This window comes from Tenrec ecaudatus, chromosome 16 (genome assembly GCF_050624435.1).
Source record: "Tenrec ecaudatus isolate mTenEca1 chromosome 16, mTenEca1.hap1, whole genome shotgun sequence".
Taxonomy (NCBI): domain Eukaryota; kingdom Metazoa; phylum Chordata; class Mammalia; order Afrosoricida; family Tenrecidae; genus Tenrec; species Tenrec ecaudatus.
In genome coordinates this window covers 30,977,731-31,002,789 of record NC_134545.1, presented here as the reverse complement: position 1 = coordinate 31,002,789, position 25,059 = coordinate 30,977,731, and the positions used below count along the sequence as shown (strand labels likewise).

Below are 25,059 nucleotides of genomic sequence, written 5' to 3'. Positions count from 1 at the left end.
AATGCCTGTTCGGCAGTTGTTTGATGAGGCTGTCTTCTTGTGGGACCAAACCAAAAACCAAACTCACTGCCATCGAGTCGATGCTAACTCACAGTAACCCAATAGGACAGGGTAGAACTGCCCCTGTGGGTTTCCGAGACCGTAACTGTTTCTGGAAGGAGAAAGCCCTGTCTTTCTCCCAAGGAGAGGCTGGTAGTTTTGAACACCTGACCTTGCAGTTTGCAGCCTAACTCGTAATCACTTTCTGAATTATGATGACAGTTTTTATGTGTAGATGAGGGTCAATCAAAGAATACAGCTGCCAGGGCTCCAAGTCTCATATACATGGGTTTATCGACACAAAACATAGTCCCTTCACTCGAGTCCGGGTGGTGCTGTGGGTTAGGTATTGGGCTACTAACCACAACGTAGGTGGTTCTAACCGACCTCTCTAGAGAAAGATGGGGCTGCTGTTCCCATAAAGATTTACAGGCACAGAAGCCCCCAGGGACAGTTTTACTCTGCCCGATGGGGTCATCGAGAGATCAAACATGCCATTGTATTGGGTCAATGTACTGCACAAGACCTACTTAGAGAATTGAAAAGCAAAGAGCTTACTTTTAGGACTAAGGTGAGCCTGTCCAGGTCAGGGTATTTTCAATCACGTCATCAGCATGTGAAAGTTGGGCACTGAATAAGGAAGAGCAAAGGAGAATCGATGCATTGGCTGAAGAGGCTGGTGAGAACGCTGAAAGCACCACGGACTGCCAAAAGACCAAACAGCCCAGGCTTAAAAGAAGTGCGGCAGAGTGCTCCTGAGAGGCCAGGACGGCGAGACTTCATCTTACGACTTTGGACATGTTGTCAGGAGAGACCCGTCCCTGGAGAAGGACATCCTGCTTGGTAAAGTAGATGGGCAACGAAAAAGAGGAAGGTTCTCAAGGAGATGGATGGTCACGTGGCTGTAACTATGGGCTCAGACATATCAACTGTGAGGCCGGTGCAGGACCAGGTGGGGTTTCCTTCGGTTGGACACGGGGTCGCTACGGGTCAGAACCACTCAACGGCGCCTACGGACAACAACGGAACTCTCATCCACCCAAAGATCCTTTAAAAGGCCTGACATTAAAGGGGGGGAAACGTTTTCACCGTGCATGTCAAGTTTCTGATGCTTTTCCAAGGCCAACGAACAGACCGTGAAAGCTCTTTTTTCCAGTTTATCGAAGCAGCCAGAAGTCCCTGGGGGGTGCTGCCCACCAAAAGGCTGGATGTTCAAGTCAACTCAATATGCCTCAGAGGAAAGGTCTGACAGCCAGCCTTCGGGAATCCCCAGAGGCACAACTCCGCTCTGAGCCCCTCTGCCCAGGCTGGCCAGGGCTCAGAGTGGGCACCTCCATCTCTGGTGGTGTGAGCAGCCGCTAGATAACACCCGTCACTACTTACCTGAGCGCTGGAGTCCTTCGGAGGCTCTGTACTGGGCTCAGGACGCTTCTCATACTGGACATCATGGCTGGATGCAGCACTTGAAAACCTGATAGAGACGTGGGATTTACTCTTCTGGGGCTGGCAGCTGTCATTGCCCCCAGCCCACACCCCATGGCTCGTGCAGGGACTCAGATCAAACCACCCTGGCCAACTTCCCAGACCAAATCCACTGCACCAGAGTCATGTCCCGCTCAAGCACCCTACACAACAGAAAGCAGAGGCAGTCAATCTTCTCTGAGCAGCTAACCCCATCATTCCCCTGCCCCGCCCCAAACAGGCTTATCTGTCTCCCCTAGAGCAGCTGGTAGGTTTGAACTGCTGACCTTGTGGTGAGCAGCCCGCAGGGCTCCCGACAGTAAAGAGAGCCTACCTCGAACACAGCATCTTGGGGGGCCGAGCCCCAGGGTAAAGCAAGGAGACCAGGGTGTTACTCCCAGCTCTCCTACCTCCTCACTGCGGGCGCCTAAGACGGGAGCTGGTCTGTCTCCCTTGTGCCTCGGTTTCTTCACCTATAGAATGGGTATAATTAACACCCCCTCAACCTCCTCTGCAGGGCAGATGAGAGGCAACCAGAGGCCCTAATAGCTACATAGGGCATGCAGAGAAGAGTGAAGATGCCCTGGGAGGGATAATTAATGGTTACCAGTCCCAGCCCAACGCAGCCTGGTCACAGCGTCGGGGACAGGGGGAATGGGGAGCCACGGGTCTATCTCTCCCTCTCTAGCTGACGGAGTCACTCCATCCCTCCATGGGCCTCGGTTTCTTGACTCGCCCAGCTGGGGGAGCGAGGGGGAGAAAGAGAGACAGGAACTTTCCATCTCTGGAGCATTCTTGGTAGTGGATGCCCAAGGATGTTGCAAGAGTTTGGCTCAAGGCTGGGACCGCAGAGAAAGGGGTGAGGTGGGAAGTTCCAGCTCTGAAATTGTCCCTGGAGACCCACTAGTGGTTCAACACACAGTTACTAGTGAAACCCACTCCTGACATGCCTTGGAAGAAAGGCCTGGCGATCTCCTTTGAAAAGGGCTCAGCTGTGAAATCCTTGTGAAGGAGCTTCACTGTACTCGACAACCAGGGCTGTGCCCCCCTAGCAGTAAGACAGGGTCAGTCTCCCCAGGGCCTGGAGCCCCAAGATGGGGTATTGCCAACCTGGGAGCCTCCATTCTCCTGTTGATAGGAATTAGGGGGGTGAGTACCTGGCAGAAGACCTGGAACAAACAAACATCTGTCCCAGATCCACTAGGTCCAGTGACTCTCACTCCAGGTTTCTCCAGCCTGTCTGCACAAGATAATCACTGGGTGGGCTGGGGGCTTTAAAATCTAGCAAAACATGAGCCCCAACTCCTATCAATTGGACCAGAATCTCCCCAGACAAAGAACAGACATTGTGTGCTGGGGCTTTAGGGCAGGGTGGGCTGTGCACCCAGAGGCCTTCACCCTAGAAGCTTCACCTTAGGCAAAGTATGTGAATGGCCTTGCATGTCACACATATGACATGGAGAGACATATGACATGGAGAGTTGTGGCAGAGAAGCCACCGGTGGGAAAACAAAGTAGGAGGAGATAGCAGAGGCAGAGCCAACCTTCCAAAACCAAGTTCACTGCCAATAAGTCAATGCTGACTCATAGCCACTCCACCCCCACCCCACCCCTGGGTTTCCAAGACCTTAGTAAACCATTCTTGACAGGATATGCGACCAGTATGATTCCAGTCGGAAAACTAAGAGCATCCGCACCATTCTGAGTCATTACTTTAAGTCCTGGTGGCACAGTGGGTTACAGGTGGGGCTTCAAACCACAAGGTCAGCAGTTCAAACCCACCAGCTGCTCCATGGGAGGAAGATAAGTCTTTCTAGTCCCATAAAGAGTTACCCTCTCAGAAACCCAGAGGGCAGTTCTATCCTGTGCGATAGGGTCACTATGAGTCAGGATGAGACTCCACGCAATGGGTTTGGCTTCTGGCATTCTAAATCTCGCTGTGGCCATTTTCCTTTTTATATTAATGAAACAGCTTCAGCGTAGGTTCAGTCTTAAATCAATCTCTTTTGAGATGTCAAAAAACAAAAAACAAAAACAGATTCAGTAAGCTGAAGAGCAGAGAACCTTCCCACAGAGCCTGTATCCTGAATTCAGATTCCCGACCTCCTAAACTAAACTGGTAGTGCAGTGGATTAAGTGTTGAGCTGCTAACTGCCAGGTCAGCAGTTCAAAGCCACCAGGTGGCTCCTCAGGAGAAAGATGAGGTTATGTGTAATGACGAGCAGTTTGGGAAACCTTAGGAGCCACGCTAATTGGTCCTATAGGGTCCCTGGGAGTCTCAATTGACTGTCGGCACCCATAGGGATTGATAGCCCAGGAGGCCCCACGGGCCAGTTCTAGGCTGTCCTGCAGGGTGGCTGAGTCTTTAGCATGACTTGCCGGTGGCAAGTTGAGTTTGATTGGGTTGGGTGAGTGAACTGAGAAAGGGATGTCAAGGGCCAGGCACAGAGCTGTGGGGTCCTTGCTGGGCAGGCCAAGTTCCATATAAGGCTTCACTTACAGTTTGGTCAGATCGACTGACAGTGGCCGCACCGGAAACACACGCCTCCTGACCTCTGGCTTGGCCTCCACACTCTCGGTAGCCCAGCTTTCGATCTGCTCCTGGATGCTCAGACCTCCCCTCATGGGTTCAGGGGTGGCTGAGGGGGTCTCAGGGGTGGCCAGGGAGGCTGCAGATCCCACCGCCAAGGCCAAAGTACTTTCCTCCTCAGACAGGCTGCTGCTCTGTTTCTTGATGCGTCCTCTGGAGGGCCCATGTCCCCGCTCCGGGGTGACCCCATTGGCCACTTGGCTCTGAGTCCCCGTGGGTTCTCCATCCTTTCCAGGCCCAGGAGAAGGGGACTCGGGCACCTCCTCGGGCTCCCCGTCCAATTCGGCTTTCTCCCTGAAAAGCTCCTGGTTGTCTTTGGGGACCACTTGGCCTGAGCCCCCCAGGGTCCTGGGGGTACCTGTCTCCACTGCCTTAAACAGCATCCTCTCCTTCTGGTCCCGGGTTCGCGGGGTCACCACCAGGAAATCTGAGCCTTCCTCACGAAGGGGCCTCTCTGCTTTGGCTGACCGCGTTCCTATGTCCATGCTGGGCTCCACAATGGACCTCTCAGTTCCCCGATTCCAGGAGACAGGACCAACTGGAGCCTCATTTCCACCGCCGCTCACCTTGTGAAGCAAGGCCCCTCTGCTCTCAAAGGGGGCTATGAGTTCCACAGACAGGGGCCGGGGCTTCCTCCCCCACGTCTTCTCCGGGGGCGGAGGCCTCCCCAGTAAGCCTGCGCCACCTTGGGCTGACTCCAGGAAGATGGCCGACAGAGGCCTTCTGATCAGGCGAGGTCCGGCCTCCTCCACGCTGCTGGCCTTCAAAAGAGGCTCCTTGGGGCCCCTGGCCACTGGGGTCACAGCTGGCCTTGTCTCCTCTGACTGGGGAGTGGATCGGGGCAGGGTCCCCAAAGGCTTTCTGGGCGGCAGGGCCGGTTTGGCAGCCACCTCGGGCCGGAAGCCTGCAGGGAGCTCCCGGCCCCCCCCTGGGGTGGCCTCCGGTGAGCCCGCAGCTCTGTCCTTCCCCAGAGTGGGCCTGGCCGGGGAGGTTTCACAGTGAGCCACGGTGCTGGGGCTGGGCCGCAGGAAGGAGGCCTTGGGGAACAGCGCAGAACTCCTCGGACCCTCCTGGCCCACCGACGTGAACATCCTCTCATCCACAGCCTGCGCCCCCACGCCCTCGCAGGGGCCACCGGAGGAGGATGGCCTGCCCAGACCAGGCCTCACAGACACATCAGAGGTCTTCTCCTTGAAGAAGGGCTTGGGGGCAACTCTCGGCAGTGGGAACAAGTGACCTGGGCTCCTGAGGGGACTTTTTCCCTCCAAAATCCTGGCCGAGGGGGCCTCTGGGGAGTCCCCTGTCTGGCAGAAGTAGGTCCTCTTCAGAGACTCCTCCTTGGTGATCTCAGTAAGGCCTGGCACTCCAGTCTGGGAAGTCAGGGACCCCACCTGGACCCGCGTCACCATGGTTACAGCCGAGGCACCATGTAAATCATCCCAAAATGGAGAAGCTGATGCTGTAAAACAATAAAGAGGGCATTTAAATTTTCAGTCAGTGGTGGAGCCCTGGTGGGGGAGTGGGTGACACATTGGTCTGCTAACTGCAAGGCCAGCATTTCAGACATACCAGCACGACTGCTCCCATAGACAGTGAGTCCCGGGAACCCACAGGAGCAGCTCTACGCTGTCCTACAGGGTCGCCATGAGTCAGAATGGACTCCACGGCAGTGAGTTTGGTGGTCGTGGTTGTTGTTAGGGGAGGTTGGGGGTTCTTAGTAGCAGGAGCCTGTTCTAAATAAAAGGGGCCCTGGTGATGGAGTGGATTACAAACTGGGCTGCTAACCACAAGGTCACCAGTTCAAATACACTAGCCTCGCCTCCGAAAAAAAAACAGATTTACAGGCTCAGAAACCCAAAAGGCAGAGAGTTCTACTTTGTCTTCTCCACTTGGCTGGTGGTAGGTTTGGGTTTGGGGTTCTAATAAGAGGAGATCTGGCTGTGCAGTGGGTTTCGTGTTGAGCTGCTCACCATAAAGTCACCAGTTTGAAACCACCTGCTACTCGGAGAGAGATGAAGCTGTCCTACTCTCATAAAGAGTTCCTGTCTCAGAAACCCTAGAGGGAAGTTCTGCTTTGTCCCATCGGGCCGCCGGGAGTCAGAATCTCTTCAGTAGTGGGTGTTTGCTGTTTTTGTTTTTATCAGTTTTATTGGCACATAATTAACATGTAATATAATTCAATAGTTCAGTCACATCAAGAAGAGTTATACAGTCATCACCACAATCAGTTTTAGTACATTTTCTTCATTCTTGTGCTATCGTATTCACGCCCCATTTCATCTCAACCACCCCTGCCATACTTCCAAAGAATCATTAATCCAATTACTGTTTCTAAATTTTACCTATTCAAGATTTCATATACAGAAAAACATTAAAATACAGCCCCCCCCACACACATACACACAAAAAAAACCTAACAAGAATGACAAATTGAAACATTAAAAATTCAATGGAAAAGAAAGCAGAAAATATTTTTTTAATTGAACAAATTTAAATGGAGCATAAGGGAGAGGTAATGCAAGAGTGCTTTTTAACCTCGCTGCATCTTCAGCAACCCAAGTCCCAGTACACTCCACGTGAGAGCAAGGCTCTCAGACCCCTGGTCCATCAGTGATCACAGGGGTCTCCCTGGGGCTTTCCTCCACCTGGATTTCTAGAGTGGGTTGTCAGCTCCGCCTTTCTAAGAAGTCACAAATATCTGCCCTTTGTAAGAGATGATGCAGGAAATTTTCGCCTAGCACCAATCCCCATGCTCAATATAAACAGAGCTCAATTAAGAAATCAATCTGTACAAAGCAATATCTCATGGATTGCATTTTGCAGTTAGACTACATTCGCATAAGCCATTTTTGTTCTTGTCTTTTTGTTGTTATTGTTGATTTTGTTGTTTCTGGTATTGTTTATTGTTTTTGTCATAATATGGCCGCCAAAGTAAACCAGAGTCATTCATGACCCAGGGACAAATAGATGGATTCTGGCCTTCCACATAATTCTAGCTCGAATCCAAGAAGAATTTGTTCTTATAACACACCCTGACTAGACATTCGCCTTCACGAAAAGATCACTGAAGATAAAGGTACTGCAGCAAAGTGTGGTGAACAAAGCAGATGGTGCCTGGCTATCAATTGGAATCGTGTCTGGGCCTTAAAGGCTTGTATTCAAACAAGGAGCCATGTAAGTGAGGCATCAACTAAGCCCACACAGAAGAAGCACACCAGCTTGTGTGATCCAAAGATGACAGTAACAAAATCCAAAAATGATGAAGTTGGAAAAGTACCAGAGCTTACATGGTGACACCAATTTGTAGAAGGTTATGGAGGCCGTGGGGCACAAAATCCCTCTGCAGAGTGTCTGGTTGGATTGGGCCTCTGGCAGATCCCTCTCGTCATAGGTGAGGGACTCAGCTTTACTATCAGACAGAAATGACTGTAAACTTGATTACAGTGGATCGAGCCATGGTAATAATATGATATTTGGTCAATTGGCCTCTCTCTTTACCCAACCTGAATTAGTTCTACACTCATTTTTCTCAGTTGTTCCAAGAAAGAAATTTCTTCTCTGGCTTTTAAAATATTTTTGGTGGTTTTTGCTCTCTTACTCTTCATTTTTATATTTATATTATTGTTGTTGTTTTTCTTCTTTCTGTTTCATTTTGGTTTTATTTTTATTGGTTTCTGGTAGGTCTCCCAGTCTAGGATGCATACAGACAATAACTGATACAATGGTTTATTGGGAAGAGGGGGGAACTGGGGCACGATCAGTGGATTCAGGAGAGGGAGTGGATTGTGATGATGTAAATACAACTCTTTTTAGAAGCAGTTTAACTTTGGAAATACATGCTATGTAAATATTATATCAAGAAAGCTACCAAAAGGAAAAAATCAAGGGAGCTATTTAGGAAGTGGCGTGGCTCTGGGTGGTTTGGGGAAGATGGCAGCATAGTCAAGGCAACTGATGTCCAGGATGATGTACACCTGGGAAATGCCGAGTTGGCACATTTCCTCCCGTCTTCTCTTCACACACACACACACACACACAGACCCCGAACATCGAGTTGATGCTCACTCACAGCAACCATACAGGGTCAGATAGAACTGCCCCTATGAGTTTCCAAAGCTGGAACACTTTACAGGAGTAGAAAGCTTTGTCTTTCTCCCAAAGAGCGGCTAGTAGTTTTGAATGGCTGACCTTATTTGCAGGGCAAGATCGTGGATTTTTTTTCTAGAACTTTTTGAAGCTTTTTTGGAAGTATACGTACAAGAGTATGTGTATGTATATGTGGGAACCTTGGTGGTGTGGCGGTTACACATTGGACTGCGATCCAAAAGGTCAGCAGTTCAAAACGACCAGCCACTCAAAAGGAAAAAGAAGATGCTTTCTACTCCCATAAAGAGTTGCAGTCCCAGAAACCCCCAGGGGCAGTCCTACCCCATCCTATAGGGTCGATGGCAGTGAGTTTGAGTTGTATGTGTGTGTGCATGTGCGTGTACATGGATATGTACGTATGTGTATGTACATGTACAAACAGCCCTGGCAGCGCTGCCAGGTTAAGTGTTGGACAGCTAACCGCCAGGTCCATGGTTCAGACCACCAGCTACTCCACAGGAGGAAGATGAGGCTGTCTGCTCTTGTGAGGATTTACAACCTCAGAAGCTTGAAGGGAAAGTTCTAGTTTGTCCGAGTGACTTGACGACAGGGGACTGGGGCGTGGGGGTTCTTAGAAAAGGGATCCCTGGTGGTGTGTGGGTTAAGCATTGGGCTGCTAACCAGAAGGTCATCAGTTCAGACCCACCAGCCACTCCGTGGGAGAAAGATGAGGCTGTCTGCTCTCACAAAAACTCAAGTCTCAGAAACCCTGGAGTTGGGATCCACTTGATGGCAGCATTTTATCTATGTGTAGGAGAGCTTAAGAAATGCCACAGAGAAATCGATTTAAAAGACAATTAGCTGTATTTACATGTATGTGTGCACGTGCATGTATATGTATATGTTGTGTAATACCCAGTTGCTTCAAAAGTTGGAAGAAAAATTCCATGATATTTTCATTCCTTTTTTCCCCCAACTTTTTGAAGCCCCTTTTCATATATATATGTGTGTGTGTGTGTGTACACACATATACACCTGTATGTTTATATATATAATGCATACACACCTGTAAGTTTATATAAAAAACATAAACAAATGTAAAAGAATTTTTTAAGTCGGTTTTATTCCTTTCTGGTCTTAAAAAGTGCCGGACACATCTGTCCGGTTCTCAGTCCCCTCCCTCACCTTCCCTTGGGGTCACCGGTCTCTGCAAGGCTGCCTCCCACCCCCACCTGGAGGGCCTGAGAGTAGAAGGTATTTTTGTTCCTCGGAGCCTCGGGGCAACGCCAGCGCTGATTCCGCCAGCAGCCTGCAGTGGGGCCCGGCTTGCAGAGCCCACTCTTTCCTCTTCCTCACACACTCCGCGGCGCTAGCAAAGTCTGTCCCTCCGGACCGCTTCCCACTGTCCAGATGCCAGAGGAGGCAGGCAGAGCTAAAAGGACAGACAGATACAGCCCCCCGGCCTCTGAGAATTCCACCAGCATAGACTCAGGGTCCACACAGAAACCAGAGCTATTCATCCATGTATGATACCAGCCACCCACCACCCCCGTGGCTACTGGACAACACCCACACCACAGACACACACATCATGCATGAGACACAGGACAATGACAGGATGCAAGGACCTGAGAAAAAACCCATGGCACAGCCCACTGGCACCCTGCACCCTGACACTCCAGCCCCCACCCCTGGCCCAGGCACTTACCATGCCAGTAGCCCTGTGAGTGCCCAAAGGTGTCACATCTCACTCCTGTGTGGCCTCCAGGGCTGCCTGCACACTCTCGTAGCCGAAGCAGCCTGTCCCAGCAGGCTTGGGAGACACAGGGCGGCAATCTTAGTCCCCGAGTTCCGGCGGGTTGTGTGTACAGACGGTGCAGAGCTCCCCGCCACTCCTACTGCACTCGCCAGCGTCCCCCGCAGCTTGGGAGACACGTGCTAGGTGGCTCCTTAAGATGAGACCCTCGATGTGCTGCAAACACAATGGGCACTTCAAGAGAATCACCCCCTGTCCTCCTGAGGCACAAGAAACACCGACCACATCCTGGAACCCAGAACCCAGGTGGACGAGACGCATGCTGGCACCCAGAGGACTCGCTCATGTAAAACACACAGACAGCAATCACAACACTCACATGTTATAAATGTCATGGTTTATAAAAGAAGATGTGGGTGTAGGGAGGAATCTGGGTGGTGTCGTGGACTAAGTATTGGGCTGCCAACTACAACGTTAGTGGGTCAAACCCACCAGCCTCTTGTAGGCACAGAGAGGAGGCTGTCTGCAAGACTAACCACAGTCTCGGAAATCTAGGGGCCAGTCCTGCTCTGTGCTGCAGGGCCGCTGCGAGGCGGAAAGGGTTCGATGGCCTGGTGGGGCGCAAGAATGAACAGGAAGATTAGTGCCCAGAAATTAAAGGGGGATCCCAGCTGACTCCTTGGAGGAGGTGACTGCCACGGATTCAAGCAGCTTGCTCATCAGGCAGCTGGCAGTTTCCTGGCTCTAGCTCAGCAGCACTCAGACATTGCCCCTTTTGCAGGCCCTGGGGCTCCTTCCCGGCTGGTGAGAATATCTAAGCAGCACTCTCCCAAACCAAACTCTCTGCCATCGAGTGGATACTGAGTCGTAGCAACCCTGTAAGACAGACTATAACTCTTAATGGAAGTAGAAAGCCCGGTCGTTCTCCCACAGTGTCTGGTGGTTTCAAACTGCTGACCTTGAGGTTAGGAGCCCAACCACTACTAACCTACCCAGAGGCGATGTAGAAGAAAGGGCTGGAGATCCACTCCCAAAAGGTCATGGCTATTAACAACCAGACAGAGCATGCAGAGGGCAGTTGAATTGCCATAGCAACAGCTAGCAACTGCAGCCACCAGGGCCTCAAAGAGCTCTGCAGGGGTATTGTACAAGCTGCCTTCTGCAATACCCTTGCCCCCTTCTCACGCATCTGCTATCGCATGCACACACACCCCCACCCAGGTCACCATCTCGCCCCACTCCCATACATGCCCAGAATCCCACGGATGATTCCACTGAGGCCTAAGGTGCCCCTGACCATCGTCTCATATACATGAGAAAGCTGGACAGTGGATGTGAGCTCCGATCCAGCAACCGGACAGCGTGCTTCAGTCTCTGCGGGTCTGTCTCAGTGGCAGCTCACCGCTCTCCTCCCGCAAGAGGGCCACTGTTGGCTGTGTTTGACATCTTGAGCTTCCTCTGCATCATGTTCCTCCCCTTTTTTTAAATGCCAGTGCGTCCATATGGTTGCATGAATGAACCAAGGAGTGAATGAATACACCCAAGGAACAAAAGTAAGAGGGCCGTGTCTCAGCGCCAGGAGTGGATAGTCAGGATCGTTACATGTTGTTCCCAAACATGGAAGCCCACACCACTCTGTTTGGCTGCCTAGCCTGTTTGTTTGTCAAGCCCAAGGACACTGGTTTAAATATATGATGTAGACCTTGCCTTAAATGGGCCGCGCGTGTTACGCCTTTTCCAAGAGAGGCGTGTGTCACCCCAAACACTTCAGAAGCTCAGGCACATGGTGGCCAGCTGCTTGATTTTCTAAGCCACTCTCTCTTGTTAAATGTATTAGCTGAGTCTGACCGCCGAAGCACAGCCCCTGGGTAATGCCGAAGGCTTGTCCCCAGCCTGGTAACTGAAAGGCCAGTGGGTTGGACCCGCCCGACATTGCCATGAAAGCAAAGGCTGGGGATCTGCTTCTATAAAGATTCCAGACGGGAAAACCTTTCTGGATGCAGAATGCACCGGAAAGCGGATGGCTGCAGATGCAGTGAGGTTCAATGTAGCACCCTACCATGGGCTCCTCCTTATGATCCATGTACATTTGTTCTAGTTTTACTACTTTCTTTTCAATTGAGGTTTTTATCTGTTTTACTTTGTTATTGTTGCTGGTTTTCTCCTCTCTCTCCTTTTTGGTTTGTTTGCAATGTTTTTCAGTGTAGGCAAGTCTACAGCGATAGTAACTGGAGAACAGTTCCTTCGGGTCATGGCAGGGAGGTTGGGAGAAAACGAGGAACCAATAATGATAAGAACAACAATGAAGATTATGTTCTGAAATCGACTGTGGTGATGACCGTACAGCTCTCCTCCATGTGACTGAACTACTGAATGATGTGGTATGTGATTTATATGGCAAAAAACACTGTTGAAGGGGGGAAAGAATGCTCCATACAAATCTTATCATAACGAAACTGAGAAAAGAAAATGCTAAGGAACCATTCTATTTCTGTGACATGGGCAGTGGGGGGCAGGGGAGCCCAGTGAATCAGAGAGCACCAGGTAACAAGGTAGCCAAAGCCAGGTAAGCAGGGCTTCCTGGAACTGGCTGAAGAAAAACAGGGCACAATCTCTAACCAGTGTCTGTTTAATCATGATGAAGGTCCCCACAGGGAGCGATAGGAAACCAGGTACCCACCAGAGGCTGTCAGGGACATCCATGGAGATACAAGAGGGCACTGTGGCAGTATCGATGGGTCTTTCTCTGCTGTGGCTGAACCCACCAAGTCCCCAACCTCGATCAGGAAAAACGGCTTTGCAAGCTTTCAAATCCCCACTGGCTGCCTTTCTGGGCTGATAAAACTGTTCTCCTGGGAAGGAGGTCCAAGAACCACAGTTACTGAAGTCAGACAGGAGGCAGGGAGATGGTCAAGAATATTCATCTGTCCACCCTTTTGCCATTCCATCCGCAAACAGGGATTGATTGCCTCCCTGTCTGCCTATCTGCCGGCCTATGCCTGCCTCCCAGCCTAACAGGCTCTGGACTGGTGCTGGGGCCCTGGGCCTGGCCCTGGCCCTGGAGCTCAGAGAGGGAATCCAAGAAGCCTGCAGAGTGAGGAGGCAGGAAAGCACTTCCATTCAAAAGTCAGTAGGTTGGCAGCTTGTCTCTCAGCCTCGGAGGCTTTGATTCATTCACACAGCTGCTCAGGCTCTTTCATAATTACAACCTGAGATCCGATCTGCACGCTCACCAGCCATTTGTTTGCAGTCATTGCGGGGAGCCATTTCCCGGAATGCCACCATCTGCTGAGGGCCGTGGGCCGTCCTGCCGCCTCCAGCACCTTCCGGAATGTGACCTCAGTCCTCAATCTGCAAATACACCCAGCAGGGGCACCTGCGTAGGTGGCAAAATACACAGGCACAAGAGCAGGGCTCCTCATACGACCCTGTAGGACAGGGGAGAACTGCCCCTGTGAGCGTTACAAGAATAGGAAGCCCCGTCTTTCTCCCGAGGAGCAGATGGTGGTATCGAACTGCTCACCCGGCAGAGACCCTGTAGCCAAGAATGTAAATCTTTCATATGTGAGACAGCCTCATCTGTCTCCATACTGTGGAGGACACCCATGGACAGCAGAGGTGGCGGATCTGCAGGAAGCATCACCTATGGCCATTAGCTCCTACTTACTAGACAACCAATCTCACAGCTGGCATGACCAAGAGAATGTGCTCGTGGCGCCCCCTTATGGTCCTGACCATCTCTGCCATTCCTGGATGGGGTGGGCGGGCCCACCTGGGCCCACCCAAATGTGGACTGCCACTGGAGGGTGTCCTCTCTGACTTCGTGACAGTGGCCCTCGTGCATGCATTCATTCGTTCAATCCAGTGTTTCCCAAAGTGGAGCTGCCAGACTGGCCTTCAGCTTCCACACAAGGTGCCACACTCACTCTCAGGCCGCCACTGTCCCTGCCAGGCTCCAGATACTCCCCATCTGATTAGCCATACCAGCCCCAACCCCCTCCCCCATGTCCTTTAATGCCAACATTTGGCTCACTACAAGAACATAACCCAACACATAACCACCAGAGCTTCCGAACAAGCACTCACAGCCAGTGATTCATAGAGACCCTATAGGATAGGGTAAAGCCACCCCCTGTGAGTTTCTGAGACTCTAACTCTTTATGGGAGTAGAAAGCCCCATCTTTCTCCCCATGAGCCACTGGTGGTTTCAAACTGCTGACCTTGCAGAATATAAATCCTATATTCAGGGAAAAAATTGTATATGTGCAAACAAGCCTCATCTGTCTCTTGTCTTGAAGTGGGGGGGGGGGATTAACAACTTAAAAAGCCACTGCCATCAAGCTGATTCTAATTCCTAGTGGCTCTATGATTTCAGAATATTTTCACAGGCATAGGAAGCCTTGTCTTTCTCCTGGGGGGTGGCAGGTGGGTTCCAACTTCTGACCTTTCTGGTGAGCTGCCCAGATCTTAATCCACTATGTCATCTAACCAAGCCAAACCCACTGCCCTCAAATCTATTCCATCTAAAAAGAACTCACTGCCATTGAGTCAATTCCGATTCACAGTGACCCTATAGGTCAGGGCATACCTGTCCTGTAAATCCTCAGGAGTTGAAAGCCTCATTCAGGAGCAGCATGCCTTGGGCCACCCGGGAAGCGCAACAAGAGGTGGTTCCCCACTCTGTTCCCTGCTACATCTGATGTGGTTAGGTCCTATGCACCCCACAAAGGGGTCTGTGGTAGAGAGATCTGGGAGGAGGCTGTGTTCAACCCGTGTCTTCCCAACAAGATGCTTGCCTTTTAGAAATGCCAGAGACTCCAATGCAGAATAGAAATTGCTTCACCCCAACACCCTTTACCCAGGGTCCCCCCCCCCATCCTCCATGTAGGTGGGGGGAGGCGACACCTATCTTCATATCTCAATTTACACACCCAACCAGTAAGTTTCCCTGGGGTGTCACTTCTTTCAAGGAGCCCGGGTGGCAATGTGGGTGAGATGTCTGGCTGCTAACCGAAAGGTCAGCAGTTCAAACTCACCAGACTCCTCAGGAGAACAAGATGGTTGTGTAAGAAGGTGCCCTATTGGTACACAATTAATTACGTCTTCCTGGAGCCGGATGGGACTTTCTCCTCCCATAAACAATTAGAGTCTTAGAAACTCAAAGGGGTAGTTCTACTCTGACCACAGCGGTTCTCAACTTTCCTAAGGCCACAACCCTTTAATACAGTCATGTGGTGGTGACTCCCCAACCATAACATGATTTTCGTTGCTACTTCATAACTGTAATTTTGCTATTGTTATGAATCAGCAGACCCCTGTGAATGGGTCATTCGACCATCAAAGAGATCACGACCCACAGGTTGAGAACAGCTGCTCTAGAGGATCACTGCGAGTAAAAGGGTCGCTGGTCCAAACCCCACCCCTGCTGCTCTGCAGGGGAAAGACCCGGCATCCTGCGCCTGTGAAGATTACAGCCCAGAAGACCTTTGGGGACAGTACTGCTCTGTCACCTGGGGTCACTGGGAGTTGGGAAGGACCCAAGAGAACCTAGCAACACCACCAAAGACACAGACAACCTCCTCACCTCTAGTTCTGGATCCTTCCATCAGTCTCCACTGTTTACTGAGGTAGGTCATTTATTGTGACAACCTGGCCGATAAATACATGTGAGGTTAATTGAAGGGCAGCAGGATAAATGACTCAGTGAGCCTGATCTTTGAAGTTCTCATGTGTCTTGCTTTATGATGGTCGGACCAAGGTAAAGCTGGCTTAGCCAGTTCCCTGCTTCAGCTGGCAAGGCTCACTTCCTGCAAGACATCCCTGAGGAGAAGCCACATGGACCTACCCTGATGCAGCCCTGGGTGCTGGAGCAGCCGTGTGGAGACCCCTGTCAGCGTTAAGATGAGTACCCTTTCACTGACTCGGCTCTCCTCCTGCAGTCAGCATCATTGTGTGTGTTTTGTGAGATGGAGGAGGACTTTGTGGATTGGTGTTAGACATATGGGTTAATGTTGGACTTGAGAGCTTGGGCAGCACTAGTTTGGGATGTTTTCTTGATGCGCACTTAACCTTTATATAAAACTCTCTCTTATACATGAGTTTCTGTGAATTTGTTTCTCTAAATTACCCACATTAACACATTATCATGATAACCCACATTGAAATGAACATTGACAGGTCATTATTTTCCAAGGTAAACATTGCCTAGAAGTGGGACTTTGAAGACTAGAGTGAGCCTGACCCCATTGCCTCACATGCATGTGAAAGTTGGACATTGAATAAGGAAGACTGAAGCAGAATGGATGTATTTGAATGGTGGTGTTTGTTGAGGATATTGAAAGTGTCATGAACTACCAAAAAGACAAACAAATCTGTCTTGGAAAAAGTATGACCACAGGGCTCCTTAGAGACAAGGATAACAAGACGTCGTCTCTCATACTTTGGACCTGTTGTCAGGAAAGGCCAACCCATGGAGAAGGACATCGTGTTGGTAAAATGGAAGGGCAGTGAAAGAGAGGAGGTCCTCCTCAAGATGGACGGACATGGTGGCTGCAACAACGGCTCAGGCGCAGGGCCCAACAGTGTTTAGTTCTGTTATGCACAGGGTCCTGATGGCTTGGAGCCTACTCGATGGGACCTAACTACAGCAGAAGTGGGACAAAGGACTGGGATATCGTAAAGCCGGTGAGGATGGCACGGGACTGGGCAGTGTTTCATTCTGTTACACGCAGGTGTGCTACGAGTCAGAACCAACTCAGTGGCCGGTAGTGACATCAAGAAGTTGGCTTGCTGACTCAAAGGATGCACACTTTTTGCCCCTTACGTTTGAGGTTTTGTTTTCTCAGAAATAGACTTTGTGGGGAAGGCAGTCACTTTCTGTATTGAGCCAATTCAGAGCTTCAAAGGCAAAGGTTCTCAAACCCTCACCTGGGGCAGACCCAATAAATATGTCTGGTAAGCAGAGTCATAAACCAGGGTACATGGCTGGCCTTACCCTCCCTTGACACTTACCTGACCCTGGTTTATGATATAGTCATAATAAACTTGACCACAAGGCTTCAAGGGCAATTGGAATCAATCGCTCACTTAGAGAGTCACCAGAGACCAGTCCCTGGAGAAGTACATCACACTGGTATAGAAGGGAGTTATGAGAAATAAGAAAGACCCTCCAGAAGATGGACTGATGCAGGGGCCATGTCAATGGGCTCGTTCACACATAGGCAGGATTGTGAGGATGGTGCAGGACCAGGCAGTGTTGTTTCTTTCTCTTGTCCCCGGAGTCTCTGTGCACCAGAGGAGATTTCAGGACCCTTAAGAACAGCATGTCCAGAGTCACTGGACAGGCCTGGCACTGGGAAGGAGGACAGAAGGAAGAAGCAGTCCAGAAGTGATGCTCACTGCGTACAGGCGAACATTAGCACCTACTGCCCGCCAGGGGCGACACTGGGTTCAGAAAGAGAAGAGCAGACGGGCTCACTCTTAGAGAGCCTATGAAGTGCGTATCGCATCCCAGGTGGAAATAATTCCAACTGTAGATGGATTTTGAAAGGATTGAGCTTCTGTTGGTCCAAGAACTGTCTTATGTACGGAGCCGAAACCCTGCACATTCTAACCAGGCACTCCCCTCTTCAAAAACCATCAATGGCTCCCACTATCTACCATGTTGGCTAGCCACACCCCCAGTTTCCGGAATGGACCCCACGATAATTTGGCATCTTTCTTATACTATTCTTGATGGATCACTCTCAGCGCCCTGTTGGTGCCGTGGGGGTAGCAATGGACAGCTCACCGTAAAGTTGGTGGTTTGAAACTCCCACCCTCTTCTAGGGAAGAAGATGAAGCAGTCAGCTTCCATAAAGATTGACAGCCTCATACCTGATCCCATCAACACCTCATGAGCACACAGGCTGGTACGCTTCTTCCATGTGGCCTTTGTTGCTTCTCAGCTAGATGGCCCCTTGTTTATCTTCAAGCCTTTAAGACCCCAGATGTTATAGCTTTTGATAGCCAGGCACTATCAGCTTTCTTTACCACATTTGCTTATGCACCCGCTTTGTCTTCAGCGATCATATCATTGTGAATTAGGGGGAGTGCAGAGTGGGGACCCAAAGCCCATCTGTAGGCAACTAGATATACCCTTACAGAAGGGTCACGGGGAGAAGACGAGCCAGTCAGGGTGCAGTATAGCAACGATGAAACATACAACTTTCCTCTAATTCTTTAATGCTTCTTCCCACCCCCCACCCAAACTATCATGATCCCAACTCTATTTTACAAATCCGGGTAGACCAGAGGATGTACACTGGTACAGATAAGAACTGGAAACATGGGGAATCCAGGACAGATAACCTGCTCAGGACCAATAATGAGAGCGGCAATACCAGGAGGGGAAGGGGAAGGTGGGGTAGAAATGGGGAACTCACCACAATGATCTACATATAACCCCCTCCCTGGGGGACAGACTACAGAAAAGTGGGTGAAGAGAGACATTGGACAGTGTAAGACATGACAAAATAATAATTTCTAGAGTATCAAGGGTTCGTGAGGAAGGGAAGGTGGGGGGAAATGAGGATCTGATACCAAGGGGTCAAGTAGAAAGAAAATGTTCTGAGAATGATGATGGCAACAAATGTACAAATGTGCTGGACACAATGGATGGATGGATGGATTGTGATAAGGGTTGCACCAGCCCCCAATAAAATGATTTTTAAAAATAAAGATTGAAAGCCTCAGGAAACCCTCTGGGGTAGTTCAACTCTGTTCTATAGGGTTGCTCGCAGTTGGATGAAAAAAGTGTGTCTTAGGGTTAAATGGAAAACTGATCTCTTCTATAAATCTTCACACTATTTACAATAAAGCTATTTAAAAGTACACAAATAAACTTTAAAAAAACAGTTGGTCCCATGTTAAAAAGAAATTTTAAACCCATGAGGCTGGAAATCACCACTCACTGCCATCGACCCCACAAGACAAAGAAATGCCCCCATGTGGTTTCTGAGACTATAATTCTTTATGGAAGCCGAAAGCCTCCTCTTCCTCTCAAGGTTTTGAACTGCTGACCTTTCAGTTAGCAGCCCAACATGTAACCACTGCGCCACCAGGGTGCCATCCGGAAGTCATGAGTAATGCAGACAGAGCAAGTGGTACAGGTGCCGCCTCTCAGGAATCTACCTCTTTAAGAATGACAAGCCGATGCTTCTTTCCTTCTGCCCACAGGAAAAGCCACATTACATAATTCCAGTCACAGAATCCTATGGGGAAACGGCTGGGGTGCTTCCAGGGAGGCTTTTGCTTGCTGATCAGTGACAGATGCCTCTAGTCTGGTTGCTTCCCCTTCCTCCTACCTGGGACAAAGATGTGATGATTGGAGCTGCAGCCACCGTTTTGGAGCCATCAGTGCGTTAGTCTGGGTTGACGATAGAAACAAATTCATAGACACACAAATGTGTACAAGAAAGAGCGTTAGGAAGTGGTGTTAACCAAACCCAGGGACAAGGGAACACCAAGTGACCCAAAATCGATGGCAAGGAGGGTGTAGGAGGCCTGATAGGGCTTGATCAAGGGCAATGTAACTGAAAGGAATTACTGAAACCCAAATGGAAACTGAGCATGATATTGGGACAAGAGGAAAGTAAAAGGAAATAGAGAAAAGAGCTACGAGGCAAAGGACATTTATAGAGGTCTAAATACAGGCATGTACATATATAAATATGTTTATATATGAATATGAGAAAATAGATCTATGTGCAATATTTATAGGTTTAGTATTAAGGTAACAGATAGACATTGGGCCTCCACTCAACTATGCTCTTAATGCAAGAACACTTTGTTCTATTAAACTGGCATTCCATGATGCTCACCTTCCTGACACGGTCACTGAAGACAAAGCAGGTACATAGCAAATGTGGTGAAGAAAGGTGATGGTGCCTGGCTATCAAAAGATATAGCATTTCGGGTCTTAAAGGCTTAGAGGCCATCTAGCTCAGAAGCAACAAAGCCCACATGGAAGAAGCACACCAGTCGGTGTGACCACGAGGTGTCGATGGAATCGGATATCAGGCATCCAAGAACAAAAAGCCACATCACTGTAAATGAGGGGGAGTGCAGAGTGGAAACCCAAAGCTCATCTGTAGGCAACTGGACATCCCCTTACAGAAGGGTTGTGGGGAGAAGATGAGCCAGTTCAGGGTACAGTACAGCACTGATAAAGCATACAACTTTCCTCTAGTTCTTTAATTCTTCCTCCCCCTCCCCCACTATCATTATCCCAGTTCTACCTTATAAATCCAGCTAGACCAGAGGATGTACACTGGTACAGATAAGAACTAGAAACACGGAGAATCCAGGACAGATAAACCCAGCAGGACCAATAATGAGAGTAGCTATACCAGGAGGGTAAGGGGAAGCTGGGGGAGAAAGGAGGAACCTACCACAGTGATCTACATATAACTCTCTCTCTGGGAGATGGACAACAGAAAAATAGGTGAAGGAAGACATCAGGGAGTGCAAGAAATGACAAAATAATAATAATTTCTAAATTATCAGGGGTTCATGAGGGAGGGAGAGTGGGGAACGGAGGGAGTGGAAATGAGGAACTGATACCAAGGGCTCAAGTAGAAAGAAACTGTTTTGAGAATGAGGATGGCAACACATGTACAAATGTGGTTGACACAATGGATGGATGGATGAATTGTGATAAGAGTTGTACGACAAAGGTGCTTTACACATTTTGTATTGATGTATGTAGGATTATGATAAGAGTTGTATGAGTCCCTAATAAAATTATTTTTTAAAAGAGTTGTATAAGCCCTCAATAAAATGATTTTATATATGACGATGGGGAAATAGATCTATGTACCTATATTTATAGGTTTACTATTATCAGGGTAGCAGAAGGACACTGGGCCTCCACTCAAGTACTCCCTCAATGCAAGAATACTGTGTTCTATTAAATTGGCATTCTATGATGCTCACCTTTGTGATACAACCGCTGAAGACAAAGTGGGTGAATAGCAAATGTGGTGAAGAAAGCTGATGGTGCCCGGCTATCAAAAGGTATAGCGTCTGGGGTCTTAAAGGCTTGAAGGTCAACAAGCAGTCATCTAGCTCAGAAGCAACAGAACCCACACGGAAGAAGCACACCAGCCTGTGTGATCACGAGGTGTCAAAGAGATCAGGTATCAGACATCATCAGAACAAAAACATCTTACCATAGTGAATGAAGCAGGGGGTGCAGAGTGGAGACCCAAAGCCCATTTGTAGGCCACTGGAGATCCCCTTGCACAGGGGTCTAGGGGAGTAGCCGAGCCAATCAAGGTGTGATGTAACAACAATGAAAAGTACAACTTTCCTCTAGTTCCTAAACGCTTCCTGCCCCCACCCCACCCCCCACCATCATGATCCGAATTCTACCTTGCAAGTCTGGCTAGACCAGAGGATGTACACTGGTACAGATAGGAACTGGAAACACAGGGAATCCAGGCAGATGATCCCTTCAGGACCAGTGGTATGAGTGGCGATACTGGGAGGGTAGAGGGAAAGTGGGTTGGAAAGGGGGAACCAATTATAAGGATCTACATGTGACCTCCTCCCTGTGGGACGGACAACAGAAAAGTAGGTGAAGGCAAGATATGACAAAATAATAATTTATAAATTATCAAGTACTCATGAGGAAGGGGGATTGAGGAGGGAGGGGAAAAAAATGAGGACCTGATGCGAGGGGCTTAAGTGGAGAGCAAATGTTTTGAGAATGATGAGGGCAATGAATATGCAGATGTGCTTTACACATTGATGTCTGTATGGGTTGTGTGATAAGAGTTGTATAGCCCCTAATAAAACGATTTTTAAAAAAGAAAACACAACAAAAATAAAGGGTGCATGGTACTGATCTATAAACTTAAAAAAAAGAGCTTTATATCAAAGAGTATATTAAGAAAACATCCCAACACAGTCCAGTTTAAGTCCATAAGTTCGATATTAGCCCATATGTCTGATATCAATCTATAAATTCCTCTTCAGATTCACAAAACACATGCAATGATGCTGAATGCAGGAAGATCCAGTGGCAATAGAAGCATCTCAGCACTGGCATGGGTCTCCACGTGGCTCCTGCAGCTCCAGGACTCTGGTTCTATCAGCATAGCTCCATGTGTCTTGTCAACAGGAATGTCTCACAGGGAGTGAATGTATCTGGCCTCCAGGGAGCTATATATCTCCATTATGCCTCCAAATGAACTGCGGCCTGATTGACAGGCTAAACTCCACCCTTTCGCTCTTAATAGTCTCAAATTGACAACAGAATATGTAGCTACCGCAATAGGGATGGCACCAAGGAGCCTTGGTGGTGATGTGGGTGAGGCATTGGACTCCCCAGCATAAAGTCAGTGGTGCGAACTCACCAACGGCTCTGAGATAAACATAGTTGTCTGTGCTGGTAAAGACGGGCGTCTTCAGAAAGCCTAGGGCCAGTCGTACTGTGCTATACAGGGTCATGATGAGTCCACAACAGGTCTGGCATTTTTGTTCCATGGTGGCATAGAAGAAAAGTTGATGACACAACTGAGCCTCCGAACTAGACCCAAGAGGCAAGAACGCAGGGATTCCAACCCATAAACACCCATGTTCATGACAGCATGATCCCCGACAGGCAAAAGGTAGGAACCATCAAGTGCTACCCCACAGGAGGGACAATCATCCTGGGGCGCATGCATCTGACAAAGCACCACTGAGCTCTGCTGGGAAACCAGGACTTGCTACAGGCGAGGACGTACACACACCTGACAGGCATCATGCTGAGTGAACTCAGATGGACACGGCAGGACAAAGAGTGTACGACTGCACTGGTCTGTCACAGCTAGAATCTGCAACTAGAGACAGTCCTAAGTTCGTGTGTAGTCACCAGATGGGAGGTGCCCTGCTGGCGCAGCAGCCTAAGCGTTGGGCTGTGAACTAAAAGGTTAGTGGTTGAACTCACTGGCCAGCCCCCTGGAGAAAGATGGGGCTGCCTGCATCATTAAAGACTGGCAATCTCAGACCCTTTACAGCAGTTGTACTCTGTCCTTGTAGGGTCCCCAAGAGAGGTCAGTGGGTTGGATTTAGCCTACCAGGATTGGGGGTGGGGGGCGGCACAGGGAGAGTGAGAAGTTACTGCTGAAGCTGTAGGGAGCACCTTTTGGTGGGGTGATAGGGAATTGTGGGGACAGTGACACAGGCTCCTCACTGCCGTGGAGGCGATGTCACTGCATAGCAACGCTCGAGGACAGGGCAGACTTGCCCGTGTGGGTTTCGGAGACTGTCACTCTTGATGGAAGCAAAAAGCCATCTCTCTCTCCTTTGGGACAGCTAATCTTGCAATTAGCAGCCCGACACGTAGCTACTGGGCCACCAGGGCTGCCACTGAACCATACTGGAGAACACCATGAAAACAGCAGCCTTTGATCATCTATATTTTAACCACGATACCACTATTAAAGAAAGGAAAACCCGGAGAGAGGATCAAGACAAAACGTGTGCTCCAGGCACATAACGGTCCATGTCTGACCATTACTACAGCCCATCCCACCCCACCTGCCCCGCCACACCAGTCAGCCCCACCCCACCTGCCCCGCCACACCAGTCAGCCCCACCCCACCAGCCCCACCATGCAGGGACACCAGGCCATCAGTCACAGTGCCAGCTGTGGCACCCTCCCCAGCTTTTTCCAGGAGGCTAACTGCCTCCCATGCCCTGCAAGCAGCCAGCAGACTCCCCCCTCCTCCTGTACCAACTTCCCAGCATCTTCATAACCCCACCAGGGCCTGGCACTGCCTCAGGGCAGGTGGGCAGGCCCACTCCTGATGCTGACCCAGGCCTCTGCTGCCAACGGGGTGAGCTCAAAGGCAGTCACTGTGTCCCCAGGCACCTGCCCCGTGCCGGGCCCTGGACAGTCTGGTGGAAATCCTTGTCCTTGCTGTCCCTAGGTGTTTGGCAGCAACCCCGTGTGACAGAGGCGAGCATGGGGCTTCACTAAGCCTTTCTCATCTGGAGTCACAAGGCGGTTCAAACCCCAGCCACTTGGATTGGAGGCAGTGCTTACCCTCTGTGCCATTAGGGCCCTGGTAGTAGTGCCCATCATCAAATCACTAACATAAAACAAGAGTATTTCTATGCCAGCCCATTAAACGCATCCCCTCGCCGACTTCTGCCCAACCCCCTCCAGAGGGAGCTGGATCAGGTTCATTTAGTGGATGAAAACAACAAGGCTTAGGGTGGGTGGAACAATTTCCTCCAGTGGAGAAAGCAGGATTTGAACTCAGGAGACTTTATTCCAGATCCAACCCTGTTACTCTCTGCAGCCTTGATCAAAAAGGACAAAGTCACTGCCACTGAGTTGATGCCGACTTACAGAAACCTCTAGGACAAGTGGGTTTCAGAGACTGTCGCTCTTTATGGGAGTAGAAAGCCTCATGTTTCTCCTTCAGGGTGACTACTGCTAACCCTGAGCTTAGGCACCTGGAACCACTAGGCCACCAGGGTTCCTTGAGTAACTTGCCATATGTGATTAAGAACCTTGAGAAAGGGAGATGCCCCTGCATTATCCCAGCAGGCCCCGTGGACTCACAAGGACCCTTGCCAAAGAAGGCAGGAGGTCAAGGTTGGAGGCGGAGGTGGGAGACGGGGAGGGCCCAGGAGGTGGGGAAAGGAGGCTCCAGAAGAGGCTCAGAGCTGCAGTTCCATTTTAAATGTCTGACCTCCGGGCCTCCGAGGTTGTGCAGTACAAACTGGGCCGAGTTAACTGGGCTGGAGGAGGGAGCTTCCTGAGGGAGGCAGCTTTCTGAGGGAGGCAGCCTTGAGCCGAACGGCTGCCTAAACAGCCCCCAAGCCCACACACCTCTCTGAAGGTTTTTGTCTGGGTTGATACCTGGAGCCTCTGAACTCCTCCAACCGGCATTCTTGCTTAACAGGCCTTTTGTCACACTGGCTTCCATACGAGGGAGATCACGGGCCGCACATCACACATAGGCACTAAAATTCACCATTCAGTTAAGGAGTCCTGGGGTCCCAGAGGGTTACGTGGTGGTCTTGCTAACTACAAGGGGGCGGTTCAAACCTGCAAGCCGCTCCTCAGGAGACAGAAGGGACTGTTTGC

At 49.9% G+C, this 25,059-nt stretch overlaps 1 protein-coding gene across 2 annotated transcripts in view; it reads right to left on the bottom strand.

The window, feature by feature from the left end:
• Nucleotides 1-25,059, bottom strand: part of KIAA1671 (KIAA1671 ortholog) — a 188,934-nt gene that overhangs the window by 120,490 nt on the left and 43,385 nt on the right. For both annotated transcript variants that reach the window (XM_075533727.1, XM_075533728.1), the window contains exons 2-3: nt 4,001-5,549; nt 1,423-1,510 (exon numbers count right to left, since the gene is read on the bottom strand). In XM_075533727.1, the coding sequence (XP_075389842.1) occupies nt 1,423-1,510; nt 4,001-5,499 (1,587 nt within the window). In that variant the 5' untranslated portion in view covers nt 5,500-5,549. The remainder of the gene's footprint in view (nt 1-1,422; nt 1,511-4,000; nt 5,550-25,059) is intronic.